General features: G+C 34.8%; 1 protein-coding gene across 1 annotated transcript; it reads left to right on the top strand.

Annotated features, from left to right (window-relative positions):
• The first annotated feature begins 4,773 nt into the window (after nt 1-4,773).
• Nucleotides 4,774-12,135, top strand: LOC139842217 (uncharacterized). The gene is made up of 4 exons (XM_071832386.1): nt 4,774-4,861; nt 8,305-8,366; nt 8,450-8,506; nt 8,671-12,135. Exons 1-4 carry the CDS (start codon nt 4,774-4,776, stop codon nt 12,133-12,135), a joined length of 3,672 nt encoding a protein of 1,223 aa, XP_071688487.1.
• The last annotated feature ends 253 nt before the right edge of the window (nt 12,136-12,388 follow it).

Raw genomic sequence — 12,388 nt, 5'->3', positions numbered from 1 at the left:
TGAAGAACGAAGAAAATGATGTAGAATGATATGTAGGACAAAGATAAAGTAGATAGAACGATAGGTAGAACGAAGATTATGCTCGTGGTACAGATGGTGATGTCGAGGCTGGTGATGTGGAAGTTGATGTCGGTGGTACAAGTGTTGTTGGTGCTGAGGCTGGTGATGATGTTGGTGTAATAAGTATAGCTTGTAAATCACGCACCTTTCTTGTCAGGGTTTCTATCCTACCCTCAATCATTTCTATCCACCCACTCATCTGATTCGATAGATCTTGATTATCAATTCGAAATTCTCTAACTTCTTCTAATATTCCTCTTCGATCGGTATTCGGAAGTAGAGGTTGAATATTTTCTGATATTGCAGTAATGCGACCTTCGAGGCGGAATATTTTGGTAAGAAGGGTGAAAACAGTGTTGCGCATAGGTTCACCGGTGAGTACATCATTTTCTCCAATGTTAGGAGGTAAGCTTGATTCGCAGTAGGGTTCAGCTTCTTCATTCCTCCATCGAGTGAGTAAGTCTTGGACCCACCTCCATTTCCTCCAGAAAGAAAAATAGCTAAATGGTGGAGACACTTTGGGTTCATTGACTTCGGAGTCTACTTCAATATATATTTCGAGATTGCTTCCGGAACTAATGGAATCCAAGCTAGGTGTAGGATCCATCTCTCACGATCAATTAAAGGATTTTGATATGAAATTATTTTTGGATATCGAATGATATTCTAATTATATAGAATATCTATACATACTTCCAAAGATCTCGTGGATTATGGAGGAAATTAAGGAAACGTGTCAGACAAGGTCTAATGTGATGGGATATGAATTTTCTGTACACCATCTATGCAATAATTGCAATAAGACATGTCGAGACTGAAAATGATAGGTAGATATTTTTCAACAAAGAATGATATGCAAACTTTTGACATGCAAACAAGGTCCAAGTCTAGACTCATTAATTATCCTAACAACTACAAGGTCGAAGTCCAGACTCATTAATGCATCCTAACAACTATCAGTTAGACACACTAATGAAAGACCTGGTTCGCTAAGACCACCGCTCTGATACCACATGAGACTCATGTGGGGACAACCACCGTCCCACCCAGTGCCTTAACTATCCGAAGACTACTGATTTTACCTCAGATACTGATTTTAGGGCCTGCCTCTCGACAACTGCCTACCCTCATAAGGGATCATAAGGAGTAAGAGCCAATGCTTCTCCACAAGTCACACTGTGAGAACCTCCTTTATGACTAACCCGCACCAACGGCGTTAAACCAGCTCTGATACCACATGTCACAACCCGTCTAAATCCACCTGGACGAAGTCTTCAACATATGGTCCCATTGCGAGGTACTGTCCTAAATATGCCATGATCGACTCCATGTGATATCTTTAAAATGAGCAAATGCACAGCGGAAGATTTCTTTCATATCTGAGAATAAACATGCTTTAAAGTGTCAACCAAAAGGTTGGTGAGTTCATAGGTTTATCGTAATCAATCATTTCCATAATTTTAATAGACCATAAGATTTTCATTTCCATTTTTCATAATCATCATATAGCAATTCTGCATAAAAATCATTCATATGGATTGAACACCTGGTAACCGACATTAACAAGATGCATATAGAATATCTCCATCATTCCGGGACATCCTTCGGACATAATAATTTCGAAGTACTTAAGCATCCGCAACAATGGATGGGGCTTGTTGGGCCCAATAGATCTATCTTTAGAATTCGCTTCAATTAGGGGCCAGTTCACTAATTCTTAGGCTACCAAGCTAAAAAGGGCATATTCGGCTTCGATCATTCAACCATATAATGTAGTTTCGATTACTTGTGTCTATTGCGTAAAACATTTATAAAAGCATCGCATGTATTCTCAGTCTCAAAAATATATATTGCAAAAGCATTTAAAAAGGGAGCAAATGAAACTCACTATACTGTATTTCGTAGTAAAAATACATATGACGTCATCGAACAAGTGCAAGGTTGGCCTCGGATTCACGAACCTATATCATATATATATATATATATATATATATATATATATGTGTATATATATATATATATATATATATATGTGTGTGTATATATATATATGTATATATATATATATATGTATATATATATATATATGTATATATATATATATATATATATATATATTAACACATATAATGGTAATCGAACAAATTTATATATTATTAGTGATTTAATTGTTATTTTAATTATGTATTTCATTAATAATTTAATTAACTGTATTTATTTTATATGCTTTAGATAAATAATAAAAAAATATATTAATATAGTTATGTTATATGTAATAATTATATTGTACATAAATAATATTTGTTGTAATAGTAATAATAATACTAATGGTAATATTAGTAATACTAATAATGATGATAGTAATAAAAATGTTAAAAATAATAATTTTAATGTTAAATGTAATAATGATGATGATGATAATAATAATAATGATAATAATAGTAATAACAATAAAATTTATAATACTTAGTAATAATAATACTAATAATAATAATAATAATAATAATAATAATAATAATAATAATAATAATAATAATAATAATAATAATAATAATAATGATACTTATTTTATTAATTCATAAAATGATAATATTAATAATAATAATAATAATACTTATATCAATACTAATAATGATACGATAAGAATAATAATAATAATAATAATAATAATAATAATAATAATAATAATAATAATAATAATAATAATAATAATAATAATAATAATAATAATAATAATAATGGTAATAGAAATACTACCTCAAGAAGTAGCCTTTAAAAAAAATGCCCAAGTCCGGGTTTGAACCCGCGATGTCCTGCTAACCCGATAACATCCTTAACCATTACTCTGTTTATTAATCTCTGTTTTAACTTATGGATTAAACCCATGTAACCACTATAACTGTCATCTCCATCATTCATAAATATAATTATCGTCGATTAACGTCAAACTATTATCATAATCCTAATCTAATTATTATTATAATCCTTATCAATATCATTATAACATCTCATCATCTATATCATCATCTATATCATCATCTAAATCATCATGATTATAATCATAATATCATCATAATTATCTTAATACCAACCCCATCATCGTGATCATCCTATCACTTCATCATCATCATCTTTTCAAGATCATTATCATATTTATATATGTATTATCTATATCATGTCATGATCTAAAAAAAATGAAAACAGAATATGTCCACAATAATCGATCTTCTATGCTTATTTGCTTATTAACCGGCTCAACAGCAAAAGATACTTTGTTCTCGGCCCATCTTGCAAAAACCAGTCTCGGCCCAACTGTTATAACAAAAACGTAGCCCAACTACAATTAAGTTAAGCCCAAAATTAGATTTGTGATCGGTTTGATTTTCAAAATATGCTCAACCGAAAACCCTTTTGGCTATCGTCTCATCATATATCATTTATCATAAAAACAATATCAACACATCGACCCCATGCTTGTCGGCCATGGAGTTTCAATTAGTCCAACTTATTAAATATAATCAAGTTGACAAGTGCACCTTTTATCATCATCTTGTATCAACAAAGGTTTTCATTATCGTCATTATTTTTGCGTGTTAAATCCAAAATAGAACCCAGTAAACACGAAGTAATAGGTGGGGGTTGGTGGTTTGAGTGATCAAAAGTTGTGGTATTCGACAAACACGAAAAAGAAACAGAAAAACCAGAAGAGTATTAATTAGCAGCGAAGGTTTATCTGAATCTGAATTGTCAACACATAGCAACAACAAAGAGTTTAATGGTGATGATGATCAAGCAGTTAATATGATTGAAATAGAACCAAATCTTACTGCAGCAGTAAACAATTGGTTAGTGGTATTGGTTTGTTGTTGCTTCGAATTTAAACAGGAAGAAAATAAAACATTGGTCTTTGGTTTTGTATGTCGAGTAAGAACAAAAAAAAATACTGATGGGCTTTGCAATCATGGCCCGTGTAATATTCGTCCCAACAGAAATTAGTAGTCCAATTTGCACTCTCAAATCAATTTTAAGTGGCCCGTTATATAATTAAATAAACATGTCAATTTGATACCTTTCGAAGGGCATCATTTAGTACCTCATCAACGGGTCATCATCCATTTATATCAGTCGTTATCATCTTTAACATTATACCAACAGACATCATCATCATCATTCTCTTTTCTTCTATCATATTCATCGATTTAAAAGCAGACAAGGAATGAAGTAGAGGTGTGCTTTTGCGACTATTTTTCGAACAAAGATAGAAAATAAAAAGCATAGCAACTGGTTTTGCAGTTTAAAGAAGATAATGATGGTGGTGATTATTGTAGTATGGTGGTGATGGGTGTAGGGTTTTAGGTGGTGGTGGATGGTTTCAATAAAGTGTAGCATCGATAAATACACATGTAAACTGTAGTAGCAGCTTAGGCTGCTGCAGTATTTGATCCAAGAAAAATAGAAAGTATGAGAAGGAGAGAGAGAAGAGATAGAGAGGGTTAGGGTGGCAAACGGAAAAGCAATTATATTGCAGGTTTATTTAATGATTTGATGAAGTTATTTGCAAGTATTTAGATAGCAGCGAGTATAATTGCAGGTGGTTCTTGACTTTGGGTTGATCTTAACAGGAAACAAAAGTATAGTTTTAAAGAGGTTTCAATGGGGTTTTGAGGAGGATGGTGGTTTAATTCTAAGGTGGGTTTGATGATTGTAATAGTGATGGATTTGAGTGGGTTTTTGTCTGTTGGCGAAACAGGAGATAACGGGTATAGCAACTGCAAGTCTCGAGCAACAATAGATGGTGATGGTGAGGTTGATCTCGATTAGAAAAACAATAGTAGCAAGTAATCGGGTTGTTGTTGTTGTAGGATTAATGTGCAAGGTACAACATATAACTATATGGCCAAATTCATTTGAGCCTTCGGGGTCACACACATATACACTGAGACGTCAAATAAAATATATATATATGATGTATATATATTACTCAAGTAACAAAATAGTAAATCGAAATTAATTCATTTACTATTCATATGAATAGTAACTGAAACGAAATTAATTAATTTACTATTCACATGAAAGCGACATGATAGAAATTATTAATTATAAGTTACATAACATATCCCTAAAGTATTTGAGAAATACGACTTTATAAACGTAAAAGGGAATCAAATATTTGCAAGATTTTGCAAGATTTTGCAATATTTTATTCCACCGAATTTTGGACTCGTTTTACAAAAGTCGTTTAACTTATTAGATTTCATATATTACATATATGGATATGGAATATTTCTATAAAGGTAGAGATAATGAAATAAAACAAACACACACACACATTCTTATTTAGAGTACGAAAACAAAGTAAAATCAAAATCCTTTTCATTGTTATTGTATCACAAAAATCAAACTAGCTCATGGTTAATTTTTGGTTCATATTGAAACCATTTATGGAGGATTAATTATTATTGGTTAATTAATATAATTGGATTATATTAATAAGTTACTTGGGTTTGGACTAGCATCCATTGACGTTGTCTGAAAGTTTAGTGTGGACTATCCAAAGAGACGGTCATACTTTTGATCGTAGGTTTCTCTCCATTCTTTAAGAAAGGTATATCGTTAACTCATCTTATGATTTAATATTCATGACAATTATTATGGTGTAACTGGATCGATGGGAAGGTTTAATCATGTGCATGTTTTATTAAATTTAAATATATGAATATTTAATTTTGTAAATGGTTTATAAAATAATAATTGATTATTATTTTAACTATCCGCTGTGTTAATCTTATTTAAAAGTACACACGATTTTTCATCAGTGGTATCAGAGCCGCTTTTACACCATCTTAATTGTCGCGTGATTTTCTTTAGATTTAGCTTTGTGGTGAATTGGTAAAAGTCAAAACCTTTATGGTTTTGAAAGTCAACTTTGTTGATTACCTCATGACGCACAAATAAGATCTGAAAAAAATCACTGTTATAAATTTTAAATTTATTTTTTATGGCTTGAATAATTGTTGTTTATTTCATTTTATGATTGTACACATGCATTGTAACCATGGACAAGCCATATGTAGGTTTTAATAATGTAGTTATTAAAATTTGTGATAGCACACATAGCCCATAATGCCCCGACCTATGTTTGATTGTTGTGATTGTTGATTACGGCAATATTAAGTTTATTTGAAAGGCCATTTTGAAGCCAAAGTTATATTATATTTATTTTTCATTTTCACAGTATTGTATTTAAGTTTATTCTAAATTGTAAAAGTATTAGTCTAGTTGTATTTTTCAATTTTAAATAAATGTAATAAGATGAAGATTGAAGATATAGATGCAACGTGAAGTTTGACTTAGAAGATGGCGAACAAGTCAAGTTAACAACCATGGCGTTTGTCAAGTTTTTCACTTGGTTATTGAATCAAGTGGGAGCTACGATATTACCCTTAGTTTGACCTCTTGATCCCATGTCGGCTCATGGGATCAAGCATAGGATTTTTGGGCTAGGTTATGTGTGTGTGATGCATGGTTGTGTTTTATTTTTGCATTTATATATAATTATTGATTATAATATATGCTAAATGTTTTTGAAAGGAAACATTAAATAAAACTGGTAACGAGTTTCAAATATTAAAATTGTTGATTTTAAAAAGTTAAACTCTAACGAGTTTAAAGTTAAATAATTTTGAGACTTAAAATACATTTGTTTTTTTTATGGAAACATTAAATAAAACTCTAAACGAGTTTCAAAGATTAAAATTGATGATTTTAAAATAAGCTAAACTCTAACGAGTTTAATGTTAAATGATTTTGAAAGTCAAATAATATATATGGACGACATCTTTTAAAACTGTTTTAAAACGATACACGTTTGTGTATTTATCATTTTTATATCCTATAAATTAAATAACAAATTAGATCACAAACATAATCAACATATACAATTGGTTAAAATGTTTTTTAACTAATAGTGTAGCGAATCTTGTGTGCATGCATTATTCGTTGACACACACTTTTTCCAAAATACCCGTCAAATTTAAGTTATGCCATCCAATGAGCTTGCAAACACTCCTCGTTATTTTTCTGATCTAGTGAGACTAGGTTGAATTATATCCACGAGGTGGATTTTTCAATCTAGTGAGACTAGCGTGAATTTCCACTGTTTCCAAATTGGACGACTTAATCGTATTCACGGTGAGACCTGAGTTCGAGGCAATGATGGGAGAAACATGCCATTAGATAATAGTGGTTTGTTGGACTACATATATCTCTAGGTCCCATAAATATCTAAGAGTTGTACTTGTAATGCAATTGGTACCCGCTACCTACCAATAGACTCCATAACTGCTAGCTGATTAACAGATGTGGCTATGGAACCTCTATGTGGATCTTAGGCTTTCGTAAATTAATTATTTTTTAAAAATATTATAAAAACTTGGGTAGTTAATTTATTAAAGCTCAATATCGAAAACACTAAATTGAATCTTATATCTATTGTAGATGTCAAATAATCAAAACGTAAACCAAAACACACTTCCTTCTTTGTTGGAGAAGGATAAACTCAATGTTCAAACTTCCTAGACTGGCACTGTAACCTGAGAATTGTTCTCAAGCATAATTGGAAGTTGAATAAAGTTTAGAACCCATATCCTTTCTTCCTGTTATGGCAGTTGCTGCTGCTCAGCAAAATGATTATCGAATGTTGTTCGATGATCAGGAAAAAATAGGATTGAAGGGTGAAAAAGAATAAGCCAAATACTTTGTGGAAGGAAAATGACAAATCGTTTGCTAGGAAAAATATTCCACCTTCCAAGAAGGAAAGCCCAACAAAAGACGCCGAATGTTTCCATTGTGGAAAGGTTGGCAATTGGAGAAGGAAGTTATCTTATCTTCCAATCTGAGCTGAGAAAAGGAAACACTGGTGAGACTAGCAAATCAGGTATATTCCATATATAGTTATATACTTCTTCTAGTGATTTCTAGATCTTTGTTAACTGGTTGTGGCCTTCACACCTGTAACAATATGAAGGGAATGAGAAGAAGTAATAGACTGAAGAAAGACACACTGGATTTGCAAGTAGGCAAGGGGGATCAAGCTTTTGTTAAAGCTATTGGTACCTCTGAACTTACTTCTCTAAGTGGTCTTGTTGTTTTGTTGGAACAATAGCATTATGCTCTCAATACTGCGAGCGACATAGTTTGAAAGATGTTAGTATTGAACTTGCATTTACACACTTAGTGATGCAGGATCGTCTAGTAAAGGTGCAGATCAAAGGTGGGCCAAGGTTTTCCAGCGTTGGCCCAAGAAGGTATTGGGCCTGCAAGAATTTTTAGAGCATTACCAGCTGGAAGATGGTCAGTTGGACCTTAAATATTGAATGTGACTTTCCAGGACAGCAAAGGAAAATCAAGAGGCAGAAAATTCTGGAAGAAATCTTTTCCTATTCTGGTAGATTTATTTCTTTAATAAGTTACCTTGTTTTCCTAATATTTAAACATTCCTTTGGGTTGTTTGATGATCAGTTTTTTCCTGGATTATATTTATCAAATAAAAAGTTCACATTAGTTTCTCTATTATACTGTATAAGTGATTATTTGGTATCACGAGCGCAGGTTGCAACCGAAAGAATGCATCGTGGAGGTTACCATCGAGTACCACTTCGTAAAAATGCCCATCGAGGCAACGAAGATGATCCAAGGGATGCTGAAATTGATCGGTTGAATAGAAGAATTGCTGAACTAGAGTTTAATCGTGATCATGACTTTGTGGGGAGTGATTCTGATCGCTCCAGTGATCTGTCTGATACGAATCCTTTCACCAATGCGCCGAGAGGATTCCAAAGGGGTAATCGTGATGATCCCCTACGGAACTTGGGAGTAAAGATTGAGATTCCTGAGTTTAAGGGTGTCTTGCAACCAGATGATTTTCTTGACTGGCTAAGTACGGTGGAACGCATCTTTGACTTGCGTGACGTTCCCGAGCACTTGAAGGTCAAGTTAGTCGCAATAAAGTTGAGAAAGCATGCTTCTTTGTGGTGGGATAATGTTAAAAAGAATCGAGCTTTAGCGGGGAAATCAAAAATCGAGACGTGGGAAAAGATGAAGAAGTTGTTAAAAAACAAATTTCTACCAGGAAACTATCGACAGGAAGCATTCTTGGAGTACCATGCACTTCAACAAAAGTCCTTAAGTGTTGAAGAATTGATTAGGGAGTTCGATAAGCTACGTATTCGGTGTGATTCAAATGAAGAAGAAGAGCAGTTGATTGCAAGATTTTTGGGAGCCTTAAATCCCGAAATTTCGAACGTGGTAACTTTACAACCATTTTGGTCGTTTAATGATGTTTGTAAGCTAGCTTTAAAAGTTGAGAAACAGTTAATCAGAGGCAAAACTCGAGCTCCTTTTTCACGATTTCCACCAGTTAACAAGGCTGGTCCAGTAACGTTAGATAAAGGAAAACGAGAACAACCATCGTCTAGTGCTGGTCCCAATAATAATGGTAATAACATCCGGGCTCCTCGATGTTTTAAGTGTAATGGAATGGGTCATTACTCACGTGACTGCCCAAACCAACGCACCTTTACCACGCAGGACGATCATGACGAACCAAAGTATGATACAGAAGAAGATGAAGGGGACACAAAACTAGATCAGGAGGAGTTAGTCTACCCGGATCAAGGAGAAGCGTTAGTCGTGCATCGAGCTTTGAATGCTATCCCCGTACCTACAACTGATGAACATGCTTGGTTACGAAATAATATTTTTCGAACTCGGGTCACCGCCGAGGGAAAGGTATGTAATATGATTATTGATGGTGGGAGTTGTGAGAACGTGGTGTCAAATGAGATGGTGGAAAAGTTGGGTCTAAAGGCAGAAGATCATCCTGAACCATATCAGTTGACTTGGTTAAAGAAAGGAAACCGCATAAAGGTGACGAAAAGGTGTCTTGTTAAATTCTCAATCGGGAAAAAATACAAAGATGAAGTATGGTGTGAAGTTATTCCCATGGATGCGTGTCACCTTCTTTTAGGTCGACCATGGCAATTTGATCGACGAACGAAACATGATGGTTTTAAAAACACTTACACTTTTTGTAAAGATGGTGTGCAGGTAACACTGGTCCCCTGGGATCATCGGAAACAACCACCAAAAGCAGATACATTATTTTTAAGTCGATCCGAGTTTGAGCACACGGTCAAATTAGCACCTTTGATTTTTGCATTGGTTGTTGCAGAAATAAATGAAGTTGCAGATAAGGTGCCTGACCAAGTTAAGCCACTCCTACGGCAATTTGCAGATGTTATACCCGAAGAAATTCCTCCTGGATTGCCGATAATGCGCGATGTGCAACATTGCATTGACTTGATCCCAGGTTCGTCAATACCGAATAAACCTGCATATAGGATGAACCCGGTTGAATACGAAGAACTACAAAAGCAAGTTTCTGAGTTATTGGCGAAAGGGTTAATTCGAGAAAGTATGAGTCCTTGTGCCGTTCCGGCACTTCTGGTTCCTAAACAAGGTGGAGCTTTTAGGATGTGTATCGACAGTAGAGCGGTTAACAAGATTACTATTAAGTACCGTTTTCCAATTCCTAGGTTCGATGACTTATTGGATCAGTTACACGGTGCTATTGTGTTTTCTAAAATTGACTTGAGGAGTGGCTACCACCAAATAAGAATGCGACCAGGAGATGAGTGGAAGACGGCTTTTAAGACTCGGGACGGGTTATATGAATGGATGGTTATGCCATTTGGGTTATCCAACGCACCAAGTACGTTTATGAGGTTGATGAATCAGGTCTTCAAGCCTTTTATTGGAAAATTCGTTGTTGTGTACTTTGACGATATCCTCATATATAGTTCCTCAACCGAGCAGCACTTGTCTCATCTTAAGCAAGTATTTAACACATTGAGGGATCAGAAACTTTTTGCAAATGGTAAAAAATGTCACTTCCTGACATCAGAAGTGAGATTCCTCGGGTACGTTGTGTCGGGCAAGGGTATACGCATGGATGAAGGCAAGATTGAGGCTATTCTGACTTGGCCAATCCCGACAACCCTCCACGATATACGCAGTTTTCACGGGTTAGCTTCTTTTTACCGACGTTTCATAAAGAACTTTAGTACTATAATTGCTCCTGTTACAGAATGCATGAAAGGTGGGAGATATACATGGAACGATGCGGCTACAGCAGCTTTTAATGATTTAAAAGATAAGGTAACTCAAGCACCCGTGCTCGCATTACCCAATTTCGAGGAAGTTTTTCATGTTGAATGTGATGCATCCGGAGTTGGGATTGGAGGGGTTTTAAGCCAAAATAAGCGACCTGTTGCTTTCTTTAGTGAGAAACTAAATGATTCCCGACGACGATATTCAACTTACGATCGCGAATTTTATGCTATTGTTAGATGCCTTGAAGTGTGGAGGCATTACTTATTACCCGCTGAGTTTGTCCTTTACTCTGATCATGAAGCTTTAAAATACATACAGGGGCAACATAAATTAAGCGCTAGACACGCGAAATGGGTAGAATCATTACAAGCATATTCATTCGTTATTCAGCACAAAGCGGGATCTCAAAATCAAGTCGCAGACGCCCTTAGTAGGCGTTATTCATTGATTTCCACTATGCGTATCCAGGTTTGCGGTTTTGACTCTTGGAAGTCTATGTATGCAACAGATCGTGACTTTAAAGATTTATGGGTAACATGTACTAAGGGTTCTCACCCACTGTTTAATATTAATAATGGGTATTTGTTCAAGGGGACTAGAATTTGTGTTCCAATTGGATCTGTTAGAGAAATGGTGATTCTTGAAGGGCATGCAGGAAGTCTGGGGGGCCACTTTGGCATGAACAAAACTTTTCTACTTCTCAAGCCTAATTTTTATTGGCCGCATATGGAGCGCGATGTTAACCGAGTAGTCGCCCGATGTCGTGTTTGTCATATTGCAAAAACACAAAGTACAATTCGGGCTTGTACATGCCGTTACCAGTACCTCTCCGACCATGGGAAGATATTAGTCTCGACTTTGTTCTCGGTCTGCCCCGTACTCAACGACAAAAGGATTCCGTGATGGTAGTTGTTGACAGGTTTTCCAAGATGGCCCATTTTATTGCTTGTGTAAAAACATTTGATGCAAGTCAGATTGCTCGGCTTTATTTCTCGGAGATTGTTCGTTTACATGGTATACCGAAGACTTTGACGTCTGATCGAGATGTAAAATTTGTAAGTCACTTTTGGCGAACATTATGGGCGCGAGTTGGGTCAAAGTTGCAATTTAGTAGCTCACATCACCCGCAAACGGATGGTCAAACGGAGGTTGTTAA

Source organism: Rutidosis leptorrhynchoides, chromosome 4, assembly GCF_046630445.1.
Source record: "Rutidosis leptorrhynchoides isolate AG116_Rl617_1_P2 chromosome 4, CSIRO_AGI_Rlap_v1, whole genome shotgun sequence".
NCBI classification, from domain to species: Eukaryota; Viridiplantae; Streptophyta; class Magnoliopsida; order Asterales; family Asteraceae; genus Rutidosis; species Rutidosis leptorrhynchoides.
Note: the sequence above shows the minus strand (reverse complement) of the source record. Positions and strands in the feature narration are given on the sequence as shown.

Bases quoted from the DNA above. Each gene is read 5' to 3' on its own strand.
- LOC139842217 (XM_071832386.1), top strand. From the start codon at position 4,774: ATGGATTTGAGTGGGTTTTTGTCTGTTGGCGAAACAGGAGATAACGGG. The intron at 4,862-8,304 runs GTGAGGTTGATC...TTAGTGATGCAG, and splicing joins AGCAACAATAGATGGTGATG to GATCGTCTAGTAAAGGTGCA. The intron at 8,367-8,449 runs GTATTGGGCCTG...GTGACTTTCCAG, and splicing joins TCCAGCGTTGGCCCAAGAAG to GACAGCAAAGGAAAATCAAG.